Source organism: Cuculus canorus, chromosome 1 (genome assembly GCF_017976375.1).
Source record: "Cuculus canorus isolate bCucCan1 chromosome 1, bCucCan1.pri, whole genome shotgun sequence".
NCBI lineage: Eukaryota > Metazoa > Chordata > Aves > Cuculiformes > Cuculidae > Cuculus > Cuculus canorus.
Window position 1 is genome coordinate 8,553,315 of NC_071401.1, and position 21,976 is coordinate 8,575,290.

The window sequence follows — 21,976 nt, forward strand, 5'->3', positions numbered from 1 at the left end:
CAAGAGAATGCTATTGTCCTCCAGGTAAACAACTTTCAATGTAACACAAAGCATTATTTTAAAGTAATATTTCCCAGTTCTATATTTTTAATTTGGTTTTAGGATACAGTCTAAAATTGCCTCCACAGCCTGTGCTAGTGCACTACCACCACCTCAATGTAAACACCCTCATTTTAACGAAAAAACCATTTGTTAAAAAGATGAAAACATCAATTAATACTTTTTTTCTTTGAAGTAGCCTAGACTACTCAATACCAAATACATACCAATACTCTAAAATAACATATAAGTAAATCCACCTCATTTTTATCACAGTAAAAATACATGTTTGATGTGTCATGGAGAGGTGATAAGCAGTAATTGCTCTCAGGATACAACGAGTAGTGTATAAAATCTACTGTGCAATTGAAATGTGTTTTATTAAATCCAGACGTTAAAGGAGCAACGTGTTGGCTGCTCTTTGTGCTGTAGACATTCCCAAACAGTTAGCTCAGGACTTCATAGAGTACAGTCCTTTCCACAGAAATTCGAAACCCGTCACAACATTTGCATTTCTTCAAGTAAAAGATGAACTGCTTTGGGGTAACTTCATTGATCTGTCTTAATATTTTTTTGTTCAGCTGGGGAGAGACTGTCATAAATAATGTCAAACCTTGTTCATCTCAGGTAAGATTTTCAATTACTTTGCTGAGATAAGATAATGTAACTGAATGATTTCTTAGAAAAGCGACAGATGTCTTTAAAATGTAGATTGCTTCATTCAGGATAGATATGAAAATACAGAAGAATCAGATAGTTATAGAAAGAGAAAAGAAACTACATTAAAATTGCAGGAATTCGGTATATTGGAATATTTTTGCCTTAATGTCCTTCCTTTACAGCTCAGTTGCTATGTTATGTTTTTAATCTCATCTGCATGACTGTAAATGCAGAGTAACTATTGTTTTCGGCAGTCACACTTTTTGCTTGAATTGCTGAGGTCAGATTTAATTGCCTGTTTAATGCTGGCTTTTGTTAAAAATAAATATTGATTAAAATTATTTGCTTGACAGTAGTTAATTGAACATCTGGTGAGTAGCTGTAATAAAGCTCAGGAAAAAAACATAATTACAAGTGATCTAACTATAACCCTCATATATTTTTTCCCCTTTATTTTGTGCTTATTTCAAAATTAAAGAAACACATACTTTTAGCTCTCTAGCATTTATCCCTAGAAAAAAAACAAAGCTACATTAATAATTCTGAAAACTTTTCTTTGGCCAATTAACAATTTTCTGTAATTTTTACTTTCACTTTTTAGAAGCAAAGATCAGGAAAAAACCTGTTCAGTACTTTGCCAGTGTAATGCCAATACCAGAAAGAGAAACCTGAAGCAGGAAAGAACAAGAATGTTGAAGATATATTCAAGTCTAAATAAGTTTTCATTTTTCATTAAAATCTCTAAGTTTCTAAGGGTCCTATTTACATTTGAAAATACAGTGCATGAACATCGTATGATGCTGGGCATGGATTATGGTATCAACAAAGATTCAAATGAAAGTATGTTTCTTAGTCTTTTTACAGTGACACATACTTTAGGAATTGCTTTTAGCATTTCTTTAAGTGATGAGTCAGAGGCATTCCCATATTTTAGGTCAAATGGCACCATGGAAGAAAAAAACATTAAATATGAAAACATAATTTTAAAAGAACATTAATAGGTGTAACTACTTTTACTAATGCTTTTATTGTTACTATTTCAGAATTTTTTATGCCTGTGAATAAGAACTTCTTTATTCTTTCCTCTCTAAGAGAATTTAAAATATTTTTTACTGTTGGGACTGCTTATGTGCATAGATTAGTGACTTCTGCAAGTATTTCCATGATGGGACTCTAAGTAATTAATTTAGAGATTTTCAAGAGTTAAAGTGTTTAACAAATAACATGGTAAGTCCAAAAGCCTGTTCCTTTCCAGGGAAAGTAACTTTGTTAGAATTTGACATGTCTGTTGGGTGTGGTGACTCCTAAAATATGAGCTTCTTAAATGCAAGAATTGCAAGTTCTTGACTCCAGTTCACAACTCACTGGTAGAATAGTTAATCAGAAATGTTGGTGATATTGTTGGTATTTATAGAGGTTGCTCTTTACTTCTGAGACTCTCTTGTGAGATACAGCTAAGCAGAAGACACGTAACAGGCCTTGGTCTCAGCTCTGTCAATTATTGCTTGATAAAACATTAAAATCAGTTTTGAAGGAAGATCCATGTAATCTACTTTATTTTAGCAGCCGGAGCTGGTTTCTATATATGCTTTATGGTCAATTTATTTCCCCCTCCATTGTTTGGTACAACAGGGCACAAGGAACCTTGGAGCTGTGGAGGAATCACTCAAGGCAGAAGAGAAAAATAAATCTGCAGATATATCAAAACAAAACGAACAATGTGTTGTACCATGTGATGTTCAAGCTAAAATTTTACGAGGGGAAAAACATTACATGTGCAGTATGTATTCATAAAGAATACTCAGCAACAAGCTATGCAATGCCATGCTATGCAATTCTCTGCTATGCTACGCTATGCTGTGCTAATTTGTTCTTCAGTCTTCTTGAGCACATGGGACAGTCTTTGACCCTGCTGCCCAGGCTGAGTACTGCTTAGAAAATTTGGGGTGCTATGGTTTTGGTGCACAGCAGTATAATCAAGCTAGTCTTTATAGTCACTGGTGCAGACAGCAAAACCCAGGCAGCAGCTCAGCCCACCAAGAGCTTTGGTACCCTCTGAATGAGGAAGAGTAGGGTGTTTGCCCCTCGTTTAAACATCATAGCTAGGTGTGAGAGAGTTAAATGGGAGTTAGGTAGTTTGCTAATTAAAGTGGGAGCAAATCTTTGCTCCAGCTTGCTTCTCATACAGGACATTCTCTATTCACTGCCTTAACAAATGGCACAGCAAATGGTGTAATCAGCCTCAGAAAATTTAGCCAAAATTCTTGGCTTTCCCATATTATTTTTAATACGTATTATTAAGTAGTTGAAAACTGTAATTTTTCTATTTGTGGCATTTTTGCCTATATTAAGGCAAAAAAAAGAGGCGCATGAATTAAGTAGGAGAGCAAATGAGTAAATGTAGGATGAAAAGAGCATTGTGTATTTGTCTTTTACAATTTGTATTTCTGTGGTATCCATTAACTGGTTATCCCAGCTGGCCAAGGATAAGATGAAATTCTTCAGATCTTAAGAGCTATCTCTTCTTAAGATGTCTTCACTGCAGCTAGTGAGGCTGAGGTTCTTAGCGTCTCTGAATTCTGTGGTCTCTGTACTATTTTTAGGTGCCCTAATGTTAAGCACCTTCAATATTTACTTAGATGTCATAATTAAATGCATTATTATTTAGTCAAAAATATTTCTAGGTTTATGATAACAAAGGAGATGAACATATTTCTTTTAAAGGAAATTTGCAAAACTCTCTTGTTGAATATGCAAGAAGTACAAAAAAGCTGATAAGAAACATGATGGATGATCAACAGTCTTCCTTGGATTACCTTTCTAACCAGGTACCCTTTCCTTTATCATTAAGACTTTTATTTACTTTTTATCACTACAGATGTTTTCTGACTGAGGAAAATTAAGAATTTATATTGCCATTAAAACCGTAGAATTAAAGTCTTTGTCACAATAACTTGCACCAGAGATAAGGTGTGAGTTCCATTTCTATGAGGAGCGATTAGCACCACTTGGTCCATAACTCAGCAGCACGTGACAGACTATTCCTCCACACTGTTTCCCAGCTGCAGCACTGTCCTCTGTTTGTGTAGATAACATATTATATTATCTATTAATCTGATAGCAGATGACAAACATTGTGCACTCATTCAGTATAGATAAAATGCCTTAATAAAAGTGAAGGACTTAAACAAAATTAGGTATAAAAATTGTTTTGGATGCAAAAAGTAAAAAAAATCAGATCAATTCACCTAATGAAGGCACAAATTACTCACGCATCACAAAAATGAACTTCAGATTATATTTACTAGGAGTCAAAAAAAAGAACTTCAGAATTTAAAATTCCTCACATAAAGATTTTTTATTTGAATTTGCAGGTAAATGAACTCATGAACAGACTTCTTCTTTTGAACACAGAAATTCTGAGAAAGCATTTGGATTCACTTCCTTACAAAGCAGTTCAGTCTCACGGTATGTATTTTTTGCATTTAGTCTTGACCTTTTCCCCTTTTATCTTTGTAACTTGACAAAGAACTAATTAAAGCAAAGGTGAGAGATCATAACATTGACAGTATTTATTCTGTGTTAGTAATATGCAAACTGGAAAATTTGTGAACTGTTTAAGAATGTCATAGTAAAGTCAGCTTTAAACCATTTGTAACTGATAATGCTGGGCATCCTGTCCATTTTTAAGCAAAATATCTAGTATGATCAGCAGTTCACAAGTGGCCTGATGTGGCTATATAGCACTTTCTTTTGCAATTAAATAAAGTGTGGTCTGCTTGCTTGAGTATGTCTAACACAGACGTGCCTTAACACTTAGAAGCAAAGGGGATTTTATGTATACGTTATGATGTAAAGGCTTTTACAAGTATAAATAGAAATACACGCTGCAAAGACATCCTTTAGATAATATGCCTTTTTATTCAGTACAAACGTTACCCAAATAAAATCTGTAACATTAGACATAGATACATAATCTTTACTTTCTGTAGCATATCAGTTAAGACTAGAAAAAAACCTTTCTCTATAGAATATAATTTACACTTCTTTCTGAGCTTAATGGAGTTCAGAGAATTTTCATTTATAAAGTAAATCCATGAAAAAGACATGAATTTAAACTTTGCATGACAAGAAAATGCTCCTTGAGGTAATTCATACTTTACCATGAAAAGTAGCTGTATTTGTTTTTTAACATATTTTGCTAATGAACTTCATCAAATACTTTGTTCTCTAGGGTTGGATTGCACTGACATTAAAGATACTGTCGGTTCAGTTTCAAAAACTCCAACTGGTTTGTACATTATCCATCCAGAAGGATCAAATTATCCTTTTGAGGTAATAAATGTATCTCTCAGGATGGTCACAATTTGCTTGAGGATATGCAATTAGAATAAATATATTTAATAGATTTAAAGTGTTTTCCTTGACAATTGCTCAGCAGCTGAATAAGAATTACATTAAATCATCCAACCGTGTCTGTCATTACTATAATTTTGATGAGTTTCTCAGTTTCTACAACAAAATTTAATCTCTGTCATAAGATCCCATCATCAGTTTTCATATACAGTGAAAAATGTACCAAAGAAGAAAAGTCAAGGTACTTTCCAGCATCCTTTTGTACATTGAAAAGTGCTGTTCTTTTCTGTTTTAGAGATGGAAAACTGAGGAGCCAAGATACTGATCCATTTGGCTCCTAAAATATGACCTCTGGCTTTTTGAATTATCCTGCTGGATGACTGCTTTGCATTGCCTGCTCTTGAGAGGTGACCCAACTGATGCCTGTGTCTTGGAACACAATATCGTGTAGGAAGCACAATACAGGGGGAGATGTACATATGTTTGAGACACAGGTGCTTAACTGTTGTCTGAGCATCACTATAACTCAGTCTTGACACAGAGAGGCATCTAAAGTTTTAGGTTTTATATCCATTTTGAAGGATATATATTCTTAAGGCAAAAAGTATGGAATTCAGCATGAACTGCAGCAGTCATGCTTCCTATTACAATCTGAATTTTCCATAACTGCTTGGAATCATAGGATTCATCCAGCAGAACAGCGTTTTGGGTTAATTTCCTCAGGTTCAGAATATTCAGATCCAAAAGGACGCAAGGAATGCTTTGTTTTGCCTGTTTAATTCCATTTCAGGCTGCTCTGCTCAGGGAAGTCCTTTTGCAAGTCCAATAATGCACTTTCAGATCTTTAATTTTGCAGTGCATGCAGGGATCTTTAGTTTTTGGAGAAAAACTGGAGTTAAAGCCAGCTAATAAAACAGCAAAATTTAATATCTAACTAAATAGTCTTCCTGTATATAAAAAAAAAGGAAGGATGAATCCCTTTACCTCTCACCAACTGGAACCCTAGAAAAAGCTACCGAAAAAAGAGATCAAATGGGTCATGAAACAGCTTCAGAAGTATGTTGGCATCTCAAAAGAAAAAATGAACTTAGTTCTGCAGATCCCTGGTAGAAAACCTTATAATTCTTTCTATACAATGCAGCGAGCTCAGGGAAAAGATCTGTAACTCATCAGCAAATTTCTTCCAAGTAAATAAACCAAAAAGACAGGTAGAAGGGTTTACAGAACAACCATAGTTAGAATATGAAGAAAATGCTGCATGCTTCACTCCGAGCTGAACCATAGCACAAAATGCATCCGTGTAAGAATTTCTTCTGGTTTGAGGATCTTTCCATCGAGGAAATATTCGTACCTCACCCAGATTGCTTTTCCTGAGAGATGGTATGAATGATCTATGTGAGAAAAGTGATTTCTCAGTTCACTTCTAGCTTTTTGGCAAATACATCTGAAATGATAGGGTTCCTTCCACTTCAAAAGTATTTTTGACACTCTTCCAAGTTTACAGTTACTGCCAGAATCTGAGATTCAGTTACATGAGTGGAAAGGTTCCTTAAGGAGAACAAGAAATAAAAGGAGTAACCATAATAATTTGATTAAAAACACAAGGCCACAACAAATGATGAGAAGAATCATCTGCACTCACAAAATGAGTGTCTCATTTCTTGTCTGGTAGATGTTACAAAGAAATAAAAAGTTAGTGCTAAGACATTTTTGGAGAAAAATATCTAAAATATGTACATTCCATTAGGAATGTTACTTTAAGGAAAACTGTTTAATGCAAATTCTTCTACATGCTGAAGCATACACACTAAAGGTGGAAAGAGAAGAAATATTCAGTAGAAGCATCATCCCGCTCATTTACTCTAAATTGTACTTGGCATAGTCATGCCTCTCATACCTTGCATGATATGAGACAGAAAACAAGTTGTAGAGTGGATTAACTATTACAAAGCTTGAAGAAAGAAAACTGCATCATTTCCAGCATATGAGGGATTAAAGAAACTACACAGCAGTGACTGGTTTTTGTGTATTTGTCTCATATAGTTACTTAGCTGATGTGTGTTTCATTCCATATTTAAGTAACTGGCTGTTGACCTTGTGTATAAAGTCAAATCTGCTCCTTCTGAGAATTATTAATGTTCCCATTTATTTATATTGGACCGATGATTGATGTTGTGACCAAGCGGGCTCTTCTTTATATTTCAGACTCATATGAGAGGAGTAACCAAGCATGCAATCATCTTCTTAAGACAGTGGATGAGACAATGGAATTATTTTTAAATGAGTTTTAGGTATATGCATCTAAATACTCATTTTGGAATCTTTTGTATTTCTTTTTATTCCAGTTCCACCCTTCTGAGGTGACTGAAACAAGCACGTGATTCTCCAAGGAATAAAGCCCGTTATTTTCTTTCACAAACATGATCCTTACTATGATTCATTCACTATTTGTTTTGCAAGGACTGTTGAAAGCATCCAATGGCCTTGACTTACTTGAGGATCCAAGATTCCCCAGATTGTATTAGATCACGTTGCAGCTCTGTACTGTTGCTTTCCTGTCTTTCATAAAGAAGATGCTGTTAAGTCACTGAGATTCTGAATATGATGTTGACAGGTTCCTGACAAGGAATAAGTCTTTGGTTTTATTAAAAATATCTGGGTGGTACAGGCAATGCAGGTGCAAGCTATAAAGCTCAGACTGCCACAAATCTTTTGAAGATTAAACTGACTTCCAACTACACTCGACTTTTAGCAATTGGCTAAGATTGCGCATCTCTCTTTTATGAAACATATTCCCTGTAACATAAACAAAAAAATCCCTGTTTTACCTGATCACTTGTGCATCTGCTTACTGTTATTATTTACTGATAGGCAACACTATATTCTGAAATTACTTTTGTTATCACAAGTAGCTTAATGGCTCTCTAGCTTTTAAGCATTTTCCAGGTTAATTTTCCTGATGTTAGTTACATTGGGAGACACTTACAAATGAGCCTCTTTTTAAACAGTAATTAAGCATATTATCCCCTAGAACTACTTTGAACAGCTTAGGTGGTTCAGTGTCTAAATGTGCAATGTGTACCTTTCTACATCAGATTGCTCAGACTTTCTAATCCCTCTCAGAACTGGTCAACCACTGGGCACTGGAGACATACTTGAAAAATACCCAGAGTGACCTGGATATATTCCACCTAACTTCTGTCCTTTAGCTTAAATCCCTGCGGAGCAGCCAAGGATCTAGGGACCCCTTCTGTAGGTTGTGGAGATGACTGGCATCTGCAGAGGGTGATTTAGATCTTGGTTTCCCAGAGCCATGCTATGAATGCAGATTTCTCTGTATAAGGGAGATTACAGGGGAGTCAAGGGCAATAAAATACCTAGTGTAGGTATTGGGGAACTCAATTATGTGTCTAGCCTTAAATGTGCTGAGGAGAAAGTGTGCCACATAATGTGATATTCCATGGCAGAGCTGAGGCCAGCTGGACGCCCATCATGTGACATGTCACCGGGCACCAGTTTTAGGGCTGACTCACAAATCTGCGAGTTGATCTTACATATTCAGTAGGACTGCTTGGTTGCAGGCTCTTAAATATTCACATTGGGACTTTCCTGGATCTGGGCTACTTCGCTGCTCCAGCATAAATAATTATATACTGGGTTATTCCTATCACTTTTTCCATTCCCTCACCTTTATTAGGGGCTCTATATTTCCTAGGCATCACAAACACGGCATTTCTAGGGAAGAAGGTATGGCGAGGGAGAACACATAAGAAGTTGTGTCTATTTCTCCTTGCTTAAATAAAGGTATATTCAAGATTAATCCTTGTATCTGTAATATTTTGCATGATTAATACATGTCACTGGATGTTGCTTCCACTTCATGCTATTATTAATGCACAGTAACATTTATCAAAGCTTATTTATTATATCTGACATGAGCAGACTTTTGCACACAGCAGTTTCAACTGGTTGAGAAAATACCCAAATCAAGAAGTCCAACGAGAACATATAAGAAAACACTGCAGCTTTAGTTTTTATTTCTTTGACCTTTTTGTTAAGATATTTGAAAGGTATGTTGCTTAGCAAAACTCTGCATAGTCCATATTTATTTAATTCAAAGATTTTCCTCTTAACAACCACTTCAAGAATGCTTAATCTTATCTGTGTCTATTTTAGGTCTTGTGTGACATGGATTTTCAAGGAGGTGGATGGACTGTGATTCAGAAAAGAACTGATGGAATCATTCCATTTCAGAGAACATGGTCTGAATATCTGGATGGATTTGGTGACCTTTCTGGTATTAATCTTAAATACTCTAAAGTGGTTTGGACCCAACACCTCTGCTGTCTTTATGTGAGCTACATTCCAGTAAATTGTGTGGGATTTTTAGTAGTACAGAGAGTAAAGTTCTTTCTTAAAAGTCTTATTTATACTTAAAGAGGTATTCTTCATCAACTCTATTGTGTGATCTTCTCAATAATGACTATGACCCTACTAGAGTCTGTAGCCATTGCCCATCCTCAGTCTGGCAAGGGGTATCTAATATGTTGTAATGTTTTCTTCCTGAAATAATGTGTAAATTGTACTTCCCCCTTCTTTTTGCAGATTTAAAATATCTTAGTTGATTCTAATCACATTTGCAAAATATTTCCTTAAAGCAGAGCAAGATCAGTAATATTTCAGCATAGGGAATGTAACTTAGAAAGAAAATGGAAATATTTCAGTAGTTAATACCAACACAATTGTGATATTACATTTTTACTGATATCTTTCATCTAGCAAGTCTAAAAACAGCTGCTTTTTCAGGAGTTTAACTGAGATTGCAATGTAACTATGCAACTTTTTAACCATGCAAAGGAGTGCAGCTCATACAGACAATCTGTCACAGAATATGGAGTGATTTACAGAGGCAGAAAGTCTGGAAAACAGGATTTGGGTTTTATTACATTTCATACAAAGCTTATCTCTATAGTTTCTCAGTATTGCCCTTAGGAACACTACTGAATTCTGCTTAATAGAGTGGATCACTAGCACATTCAGTTTTCGTGATCTTCTAAAGGTATATTGAAGATGAACACTCAAAAGTTACCATATAGATGATTTTCTAAAAATGTAACAGAGAAAAAAAGATGATGCATCCATGGAAAGAATTTCCATGGATTTCCCAGTGAAGTAGGAAGACTACTCTGTACCTTCATTAGTCTTTCAAAGACGTCAGACAAATCTTATTACACTTGTTTCAGGAAGGAAAGTACATTTTCCTTTTCCATTTACTCTTCCTCTTTCTGGAAGTTTATTGACTACAAATTTCTGGTTTAGGGGAATTTTGGCTTGGACTGAGGAAGATTTTTCAAATAGTAAATCAAAAAGCCATTAGTTTCTGTCTTCATGTGGATTTGGAATCGGAAAATGACAAACGTGCCTATGCATCATATGATGGATTTTGGATTGAGGATGAAGCATGCTCTTTTAAGATCCATTTGGGACGATATTCAGGAAATGCTGGTAAGACCCGCCTTCTTTAAAGTATTTGAAGACAGCTGTTCCCTTTCTTAATGTGGAAAAAATGTATTCAACGGAGTAATACTTAGTTAAGGTAACTTTAAAAATGTTTGTTTCTAATCTGTTTTTTGCTATTTGCTGCATAATGAACACTTACGCAGATAAATGGTTAATGTACCGATTGATGCCAACATCAATCTTCACATAGTGAGAAATCATTTTGTTCTACTCCTTCAAGGACTTTAATGGAATAATTGAATAAACACTCCTTTAACAAAAATAATATATAAAGTAACTTAAGTGGATTCAAGTACACAGAATATATAGATATATAATAAAACAGAAGTGATTTTTTGTGTGTCTATCTATCTAATGGTCCAATTCTTTAGATATCAATTATCTAATCCCAAATTTGCTAATGCTAGTGGAAGTCTTCCTGATGTTGTTGCTTTGGTTTATCCAGAAGTTCCCAGACAGTAGTACACAAAGGACAGAGAAAGAAACTGACTGGAACAAATTAGGCCTACAGTGCAGAACAGCTACTGGCTGATATACAAACACCAACTAACATACACTTCCAGAGCTCCCATAAAGCTGGTAATAAAGAACCATGTGGCTACTTGGTTTTAACCTATAGCTGGCAACGAAAAAATCATAGCAGCTGCTTGCTCACCCCTCCTCACCTCCATTAGGATGAGGTAGGGAACTGAGAAAGGAAAGGTACAGCTAATGGCTGAGATAAAAACAGTTACAGTAGAAGAGAAAATACAACAACAAAAATAGTAAAGGAATATATAAAAAGGGTGATACACAATGCAAAGTTGATCACCAACTGGAAACCGACACCCAAAGACTCCCGAACAGGAATCCAGAGTTGTGCAACTGCACCATGGAAAAAACAAAAAATGCATCATGAAACCTGAAACTCTGAGCATGGCCCAACTGCACTGAGCTGCCCAGAGCCCTGCCCCTTGCCAACCACCTCCTTCACATATACTGGACATGACGCAACGGTGTGGAATACTTCATTGGGCAGCTTGGTCAGCCACCCCAAAACCAGGGAATCAACCCCTTCCCAGCTGGAACCAAGACAGTATCATAATTATACCGAATGTGCAAAGATTTGTGTCAAGTATTGCAACATGTATTACTGGTTTGTTTATTTTTTTATCATGTTTACTAATAGGCAAGAATGATCCTTATTACCAATGTATTAGTTATTCTGTAACTGTGTTGGTGCTTTACTCTCCCTGTATTTGTAAGAAACTTTATTTCTTTAGTAAGATCACAGAACCAGTAATTGCTGACCTTTGTGTTTTAACAATTGCTTTTTATCTCATGACTCACTCTGGGGCCTTAGGCACAATGGGAAAATCAGAAGGTAACAACTCTTTTTCTTTCTTTTATCTTTTGTTCGACTTTCTTTGAGGAGAGAAGCCTTTGTAACTGGTGTGCCACTAAAAGCAACAACAATATAAAGATGTTTCATTGAATTTCAGCTTCCTACATACTTCTCACAGAATCACTAGGTTGGAAAAGACCTCTTGGATCACCGAGTCCAACCATTCCTATCAACCACTAAACCATGTCCCTGAGCATCTCATCCACCCATCTTTTAAATACCTCCAGGGATGGTGACTCAATCACCTCCCTGGGCAGCCTCTGCCAGTGCCCAATGACCCTTTCTGTGAAAATTTTTTTTCTGATGTCCAGCCCAAACCTCCCCTGGTGCAGCTTGAAGCCATTCCCCCTTGTCCTGTCCCATGACACCTGGGAGAAGAGGCCAGATCCCTCCTCTCTACAATCTCCTTTCAGGTAGCTGTAGAAAGCAATGAGGTCTCCCTTCAGCCTCCTCTTCTCCAGGCTAAACAACCCCAGCTCTCTCAGCTGTTACTTGTAAGACTTGTTCTCCAGCCCCTTCACCAGCTTCATTGCTCTTCTCTGGACACGCTCCAGAGCCTCAACATCCTTCTTGTAGTGGGAGGCCCAGAACTGAACACGGGATTCGAGGTGCAGTCTCACCAGTGCCGAGTACAGAGGGAGAATAACCTCCCTGGACCTGCTGGTCACGCTGTTTCTGAAAGAAGCCAAGATGCTATTGGCCTTATTGGCCACCTGGGCACACTGCTGGCTCATGTTCAGTCGGCTGTCAACCAAGACCCCCAGGTCCTTCTCCTCCATGCAACTTTCTAGACACTCTTCCCCCAGTCTGTAGCACTGCATAGGATTTTTATCCCCCAAGTGCAGGACCCGGCATTTGGCCTTGTTAAACTTCATGCCATTGGTCTCAGCCCAGAGGTCCAGTCTGTTCAGATCCCTTTGAAGAGCCTCCATACCCTCCAGCAGATCGACACTTCCACTAAGCTTAGTGTCGTCTACAAACTCACTTAGGGTGCATTCGATCCCCTCATCCAGGTCATTGATAAAGACATCGAACAGGGCTGGACCCAGTACTGAGCCCTGGGGAAACTACTTGTGACTGGCCTCCAGCTGGAGTTAACTCCATTTACCACCACTCTCTGAGCCCGGCCATCCAACCAGTTTTTCACCCAGGGGAGTGTGCACCTGCTCAGGCCAGAGGCAGACAGTAACCTAAGCAAAATGCTGTGAGAAACTGTGTCAAAGGCTTTACGGAAGTCCAGGAAGACTACATCCACAGCCTTTCCCTCATCCAGCAGGCGGGTCACCTTGTCATAGAAGGTGACCAGGTTAGTTTGGCAAGACCTGCCTTTCATGAACCCCTGTTGACTGGGCCTGATCACCTGGTTCTCTTGCATGTGCCTCATGATAGCACTCAAGATCACCCATTCAATGACTTTCCCTGGCACTGAGGTCAGACTGACAGGCCTGTGGTTTCCTGGGTCCTCCCTCTGACCCTTCTTGAAGATGGGTATAATATCAGCCAGCCTTCAGTCAAGTAGAGTATTTTGCATTTTCCGATGTCTTCAATACATTGCTGGTTCATCATTTGGTGCTTTTGAACCCCTTTAGAAGGAATCTATTTTTCTAATAAATTCGAAGGAAGAGTTTGCAAGGTATACAACAAGTAAGAAATACTGTGTTTCTCCATAAATAACTCTTCTATCTTCTGGTTTATCTCTTGTACTTAGGTGATGCATTTAGAGGATACAGAAAAGAACATAACCAGAATTCAATGCCTTTCAGCACATTTGATGTTGATAATGACGGATGCAGGCCAATATGCACCATTAAAGCACAGCCTGTAAAGAGCTGCAGTAACTTCAGTGATAACACTGGATGGTGGTTCAACCAGTGTGGCCTTGCAAACCTTAATGGTGTTCATCGCTACACAGGTAGATTTCTTGCAACTGGGATTCACTGGGATACGTGGACAATGAACAATAAACCAGTCAAAATTAAATCAGTTTCAATGAAAATCCGGAGAACCTTCAAGCCGTACTTCCATTAACCCATGAAAATAGAAATATATCTTTTCTTGCAATTACGTGGGATAATGTATCACTGTATCATAAATACTTTTCATTTTCACTTGAACAATTCAGTCTTAAAACTTTATTAGATACTTTCATATACAGTTATTCATTTTCATTATGAACTGTCAGCATTTCTAGTGTGCCCACTTGAGTAAAAGGGTCCTAAGGAAAATAGGGTTTTCAGAAAAGGCATGAAGCTTAGTGTTTGTCAGCTTTTATTAAACTGTCTCTTATGCAATCTCAGAGCCAGCAGAAAAAATATAAAAAGGAATGTAATGCTGATTTTAGAATCAATTTTTTGGGTTTTTTTTCTGTGCTCTATGCATATCTGAATTGCCAAGAAATTTCAGCAACTTTTCTTTTAAAAAGCCATATATCTGCTATTTCCGTAATTATACTTTGGGAAAATGCCTTTGCTTCACCTTAGGTTAATTTTCCAGATCCAGCTCTTCTTTCTACATTCCTCAACAGTCAAGATACCACTGACTTATTTCAGCACATAGGTAAGGTTCTGTATACTCTCAGGGCCTGATTTTCATAAAAGGTCAATACTGACATGCAAGAACTGTGGTCTGTTTTGTATTTAATTTTCACAGACAATGTGTTTCACAATCAGATTTTTACTCAGCCATTGTCTATTTTACAATTCCCTAAAAAATGAACATTAAAAAAAAAAAAAAAACTATGACACTTTACGTAACTGTTGGGGTTTTAACTTTTGGATATGTGGACTTGATGTTATGTTTTTCGTTCTTACTTTGTGAATGATCACGTGGTAATGAGCAAAACCAATTTGAATTGTGTAAATTCATTTTAAATTAAGTAGTGTAAATTCTTTAAATTTCTGTCACTGAGAACAGAATAATAAAAACAAAAATTTGAACATTGTCAGTGCCACGGTGTTTCTGGAACTTGCCATCTGTTCTGTAGTAAGTAGGCATGCTATTTGTCATCTCTGCTTCAGTTTCAGTAGATGAGGAATGAAATCAATTAAAAACTCTATGCGTTTCCTCTTTGCTGTCTTGTGCTTTGACCAGGCATTAATACAGTGAGCAGAATCCATCATCAATTCAGAACCACCATGTTTTAGAGCTCCTTTCCAAAGATATATGTAGCTTTTTTTGGGAAATGAGTCTTGTGAAAGGGTGTGTATACTGTCACAAGAATAAAGGAGAGAAAAGTTTCCTGTTTTCTTCTATGCTTGTCCTTTAAAAATTATGAAGAGGAGTTATGAGATGTGCGCACATCTGCAGGGCTATGATTTTATTGGCATCCTGGAGATATGGTGGGATGGCTCCTATGACTCCTATGCCTTGACAACAACCTGAGGTGGTTTTCATGAAAATATTAGCTCACTGTGATGCAGAGCTCAACATGAACTCAACCTTGTACTGGGCAAGGAAGGAAGAATAAAAGGCGAGATAAGACTGAGCCTGTAGTTTAATTTGTACATGACTGTGTTTTCAAGACAAGAAAGAAGTAATAACAGATGATTAAAATTCAGTATCTTCCCACAGCTACTTGATTTGAATGTCCAAGCCCACTCTTCTTTCATGAAGGTGGCAACTATGAATTGCACATAGTTCATCACATAAATGCTCACAGCATCATATGGAAACTCTGTTCTGCGTAGAGAAACTTGTCTGTGTAGAGCTGGTTAGTTTTTTGTCTTAACTGAAAGTATACAAACTAAGCCCAGACGCCATCTAATAAGCATGGGGTGTCATTCTTCCTGATCAAGGCTGCTGGATGATCCAATAGAACAGAGACAGCCCTGACTTGTCATGACACTTTCCACATTCCTCATGCAAAGGTCAGAAAGGTAGCCTGAACTAAGTAAGTTTTCTAAACTGGCATACCTCAGGACAAAATAATATTGCTTATAGCGCATGATTTTGTATGGATCATGACTATTTTGTATTAGTGATAAGTCAGTCAAATAAGGAATCTGTATCAGAGCGGTGCTCCTCCAGCACTGAACCTGTGTTTATGCAGAGGTTTCCACCTGCAGATGCCCTGAAGTCCTTGTTGCTTACTTTGCAAATCTGTGAACAATACTTGTGCTTAACAAATAACCATCTGAGCAGCCATAATGTTATGTGGCCTCATCACTGGAATAAAAAGTAAGAAAGAAAACCACACTTAAATTCTGACATGCTGAGACTTTTAATTTGGGGGGTTATAGTTACTAGTGCTCCCATCTCATCAGTGGAAGGCAAGCCTGAGCCAGATCTTAAATGACCCTGGGGAAATTTGCTAATTACATGTTAATTACACATGGAGCAAAGGAAACCTGCGTTTCTTACCTGAGCTCCCCTGGAGGATGCACAGAGCTTGGCAGGACGAATCAAGTCCTGGATGCAGGGAGAGCTGCTTTGTGGCATTTCTGTTTGCACGGCTGTACAGAGAACAGAAGTTATTTATGGAAGGCTACTGGAAACATGCACACCCATTTCCAAGCTGGGTATTGATCTGCCATGTGTTCTAATCTACAAAGACCTTAATTGTGTAGGTCATTGTAAAATGAGTTAAAATTGATAAAGGAAAGGCATCCTTGGCTTTCAGTGGATACAGTAGGGTTTGTTGACATGTTCTATATTCACCCTCCACAAGCTAAGTTCTTACTTTGCAACATGCTCCAAGAAACCCTACTTATAAAGAACAGTCCAAATGACACTGTGCAGTGCTGAGCAGGACTGCATAAAGATGTGACTCATGTAAAGTTTCAAACCACCTGATACAAAGGGAAACCTTTCTCTAGGTTAGGTTGTTCCTTCCATTAAAGAAAACTTGCTTACTCCATGATTTCAAATTTTAGCTCTGTGTGTATGTGCAAAAACCACATACAAGCAGACAAACACAGGTATCTCTTTCTAATACAGTTCTTGGTGAGAAAGGAGTCTTAGTTACATCAGTATAAAATGATCTGGCAAGTATTTATCATAGCATGTCCTGAGTTGGGAAGAACCCACAAGGAACATTGAGTTCAACTCCTGTCCCTGCACAGGACAAAGCCAAGATTCACACCATAGAATCATAGAATAGTCTGGGTTGGAAGGAAACTTGAAGATCATCCAGTTCCAGCTCCCCTTCCATGGACAGGGACACCTCCCACTAGACCAGGCTGCCCAAGGCCCCATCCAGCCTGGCCTTGAACACCTCCAGGGATGGGGCAGCCACAACTTCCTTGGGCAACCTGTTCCAGTGTCTCACTACTCTCATGGAGAAGAAATTCCCCCTTATGTGTAGTTTAAATCTGCCCCTCTCCAGTTTATATCCATTCCCCCTCATCCTATCACTGCAAGCCTTTAGGAACAGTCCCTGTCCAGCTCTCTGGTAGCCCATTCAGGTGCTGGAAGGTCTCTATAAGATCTCCTCGGAGCCTTCTCTTCTCCAGGCTGAACAACCCCAACTCTCTCAGCCTGTCTTCGTAAAGAAGGTGCTCCAGCCCTCTGATCATCTTTGTAGCCCTCCTCTGGACCCATTCCAACAGCTCCATATCCTTCTTCTGGACATCAGAAAAAAAAAAAATTTGCACAGAAAGGGTTATTGGGCGCTGACAGAGGCTGCCCAGGGAGGTGGTTGAGTCACTATCCCTGGAGGGATTTAAAAGATGGGTGGATGAGGTGCTCAGGGACATGGTTTAGTGGTTGATAGGAATGGTTGGACTCGATGATCCTGGAGGTCTTTTCCAACCTGGTGATTCTATGATTCTTATGTTAAGGATTCCAGAACTGGACACAGTACTCCAGATGAGGTCTCACAAGAGAGGACTAGAGGGGCAGTATTCCCTCCCTCGCCCTGCTGGCCACACTTCTGTGGATGCAGCCCAGGATACTCAGCTTTGAGGCCAGTAAAGCTTTGTTATAAAAACCATTCCATTTAGAGCTTTTCCAGCTGAACCTCTTTCTTCTGGCATCTACGCACAACTACCAAGGGTCTATATTCCTCTCGATTTAAAACTCCAGGAGTGTGACAGGGCGGATGGGCCTCCGGATTTGGACCCAGTGGCCGCGGGGGTGGCGGGGCGAGCTGCCTCCTCGCCTTGGTAGCCACGTGCCGATCCGGCGCTGCTGGGTGCTGCGGCTGAGCTGAGCCCGGGTGGCCGCGAGGGGGCGACACAGCGCCGGGCACCGAGGCACCTAATTTCCTCTCCTCTCCTCTCCTCTCCTCTCCTCTCCTCTCCTCTCCTCTCCTCTCCTCTCCTCTCCTCTCCTCTCCTCTCCTCTCCTCTCCTCCCCTCCCCTCCCCTCCCCTCCCCTCCCCTCCCCTCCCCTCCCCTCCCCTCCCCTCCCCTCCCCTCGCCTCGCCTTTCCCTTTGCCTTTCGCCTTGCCTTCCCTTGCTTTGCCTTGCCTTGCCTTGCCTTGCCCTGCCTTGACCTGCCTTTCCTTTCCTTTCACTTTGCCTTGCCTTGCCTTTCACTTTGCCTTTCGCCTTCCCTTCCCATCCCTTCCGTTCCCTTCCCTTCCCTTCCCATCCCTTTTCTGAAAAGTGATTCTCTTCTGCTTCAGTCGGCTAAGGAGCACCTGTAGCATTGGCAGGCCCAGCAATAAATCATTCATATGCCAAGTTTTAAGATATCAAGCCACCGAAGGTTGGGGAGAACAGTCTCAGAGTACAGATTGATAGTGTATTCCTATCTAAATTTAAATTATATTCTTTAAAAGAATAAAAAGAAATGGCTTCAGGCTCAGGACTTGTTTTTGATACCAGTAAGAAAACTGGATGCGAATATGAAATGCATTTGAAGTGACACATAAATAAACACAAAAAAAGAGCTCGTTCAAAAAACTTTTTTCTTATATTTGTTTTACTGTAACTGTGGGTGGAGATTTAGTCATATTGCCTCAGTTTAATGTCTGTGACGAATGTGATTTAGCCACATAAAACAGTCAAAGCCTGCAGACAGCTGCATTGGGAATGTGAAGTCCTTGACTTACATGTATCAAAACTCCTTGGAGAGATCTTTAAAAATCCCTTTTAGATACTATTGTGTTGAGACAAAACGCCTATACTTTTAGATTTTAATCTATCCTGCTTGCTGATAATTTTTCAGATTGAGCTAAGCTTTTCTCTTTGTCTTTAGTTTGAAAGAAAAATGGGGTGTAAACTTGTGGTGTGACAATCAGTAAGTCTTTTTGCCATATTGCAGTTACAGTCCCGATCTCCTAAACCAAAATGGAAACCTAAGTGAAATTGAGAGATTAAACACATCCAGTAAAGGAGATCCAGACTTCTGGTGTCCTCTAGGTTCTGATAGATGAAGGTGGGTACTTGGACAGATGCTCATTCCTTGCGTTGGGAAGTCTATATTGGGAATCTGGGGACACCTGAACTTGTACGCCTTAGTTTTCCCTGTCTGAGCCCTGGGAATGCACCTTCCTTCTACACAGCTGGAGCCGCTCTAGGGCTGGAAGGTTCTCCTGTGTCTCGGGCACCCCTACCCAAACCAGCTGCAGGTTAAGTTAACTGTATGTACAACAGTATCAGAGTCTGGAGTTTTTCTGGAAGCTGAAATCTCAGATCGAGATTAGTCAATCAAGAGAAAAGATCTTTAGCTGAAATCTTTAATTAAATTTATTATCAGACATACTGGTGGAAGATGTTTCTTTGAGTCGCATTTATAGTGTGTACTTCAGCTTTGTGATAAAGTAAATCTCTGTCTAATTGAATTAACTGTGATTAAACCCCTTCACTGAAGTAACTATTCAATAATTTTAAGCCTAAAAAGCTGTATGTTTTTGTTGACTTTGAAGAATGTATATGACAAGCTTCCTTTTGGTGAGTTTGTGGGTAACTTTAAAAGCGTTACTAGGAGAAAGCCTTGGTTTAATTTATTTTCTGGGCTGTAATGAAAGAAAATTGAAAAGAATAGGAAAATTTCAGTTAATTCAGAGACAATCAAATATACTGTTATTGACGAGCTAATGCTGTTCATTATAAAACCTCTGTCTTTTTCCTATGTTGCTACTTAGAGTCACTGAAGACAGTAACTTTATGTATGACTACACCAACAGATGTAGTTAATGCCATCAACACCAGATAAAGTCCAGTTGTTTCCATGCTTGCTTTCTCAGGTCATATCAGAAAAGGAAGTGCTCAAATTTTAGGTTCAACATTTTTAGGAGCAACGCAGGAGCAAAGAAATCTCACAATATGCATCATTATCTCAAGCCAAATATGTACCATTCCTGATTAGTGCTATGGGAAAGAAAATCTGTGGAATACAGACTCTTCCTGTGAGGAATTTTTCTAAGTCAAGGATATGAAGGATGGGTATGAGTCTGCTTTAGGCTTGCTCAACGATGACCAGAAAAAGTTAAGTGTCTGACTGTGGCATCCACAAAATAAAAACAACTAAAGAGCCACGTAAATTAGATACTGTAGAAATGCCCTCAGACTGAGCAGTGGACACTTGCCCTTGCAACCCCACTTGTAGGCCTCCTGGGGAAACCACTTCTGAGTGCAAACTGGAGAATGGGGACATGCTTTCAGGATCATGAGGAAAGCCAGAGGAGGGCCAAGTATACTCCATGTGCTATAATGGGATCACTAGGTTGGAAAAGACCTCTTAGATCATCGAGTTCAACCATTCCTATCAACCACTAAACCATGTCCCTGAGCACCTCATCTGCTTGTGTTCTAAATACCTCCAGGGATGGTGACTCAACCACCTCCCTGGACAGCCTCTGCCAGTGCCCAATGACCCTTTCTGTGAGATTTTTTTCCTGGTATCCAGCCTGATCCTCCCCTGGTGGAGCTTGAGGCCATTGCCCCTTGTCCTGTCCCCTGTCACTTGGGAGAAGAGGCCAACACCCTCCTCTCCACAACCTCCTTTCAGGTAGTTGTAGAGAGTAATAAGGTCTCCCCTCAGCCTCCTCTTCTCAAGGCTAAACAACCCCAGTTTCCTCAGCCACTCCCCGTAAGACTTGTTCTCCAGCCCCTTCACGAGCTTTGTTGCTCTTCTCTGGACACACTCCAGAGCCTCAACATCCTTCTTTTAGTGAGGGGCCCAGAATTGAACACAGTATTCGAGGTGCAGTATTGGGTTGGGCTTCGTGTGGGCAGTGTACTTAGGGCTTTGGGATCTTAGAAGGTGACCTGAAGCTTACAGACAAGCGTGTGACTTTCTCTGGCACTGTGCCTAAGCTACTTTGCACAACAGCTCCAGGCCTTGCCAACTGGACTTGGTATGGGATGGACTGGGTGAGAGGGTGGGAAATTTTGTTTGACAGCTGCCGGCTGGCACAGGGGCAGAGAGAGGAAGAAACCCATGGAGCAATGCATTGGTGGGAAAACACCACTCACTGCCTAAAACCCTGCTGCAGGGCTTTTTTTTTTTTTTCCTTAAAGAACTTCAGAGCTGTATCTGGATTTCTTCAGGAATGCACCAGAGTATGCCACACCAGCCATGCATGGCAGCAGTGATGAACACCTCTTCCTCTCCCGCCTTGAACTTTCATCTGCTGTCACACGGTGGATCTGAGGGCTGGATGGTGCATCAACTGGTGTTTTCTGTTCTTCTGCTGGTGTTTACTTACCTCAGGCTACTGCCAATTATGGGCTGGGGTGGACTCTCAATGCACAGTGAAGGTGCAGGAAACGAATGGCACAATATGCAACAGCGTGACTAATTTGGGGCAACTATTTTCTCAAAGACCAATGAATATTGTGTGTGACACGCTTACATCTGCTGTCTATACCACACTCTATGCTTCTGTCATGGTTTAAGATGACCTGATAATGTCACCCCTTTGTTGGCACAAAAGTTGCCTGTAAATTTTTGTTTAAACAACTGTGAAATCGTGGGCAAGCATAGAGAAGACAGTTTCCTCACACTTGAACCTGAAGTAATTTTCAGAAACTCCTATCAACTCTGATATAAACAGCTCTCTTTTCTAATATTTGTTCTCCTGTGATTTAGAAGTAGAGAAGGAGGAATATGTTATACCCAAACAGCTTC

The 21,976-nt window shown here is 39.3% G+C and overlaps 1 protein-coding gene across 1 annotated transcript; it reads left to right on the plus strand.

The window, feature by feature from the left end:
- Positions 1 to 461: 461 nt before the first annotated feature.
- ANGPTL5 (angiopoietin like 5) lies at positions 462 to 15,136 on the plus strand. The gene is made up of 8 exons (XM_009556421.2): positions 462 to 666; positions 2,332 to 2,479; positions 3,424 to 3,527; positions 4,074 to 4,167; positions 4,934 to 5,034; positions 9,232 to 9,352; positions 10,375 to 10,560; positions 13,668 to 15,136. Exons 1-8 carry the CDS (start codon positions 568 to 570, stop codon positions 13,985 to 13,987), a joined length of 1,173 nt encoding a protein of 390 aa, XP_009554716.2. The 5' UTR covers positions 462 to 567; the 3' UTR covers positions 13,988 to 15,136.
- The last annotated feature ends 6,840 nt before the right edge of the window (positions 15,137 to 21,976 follow it).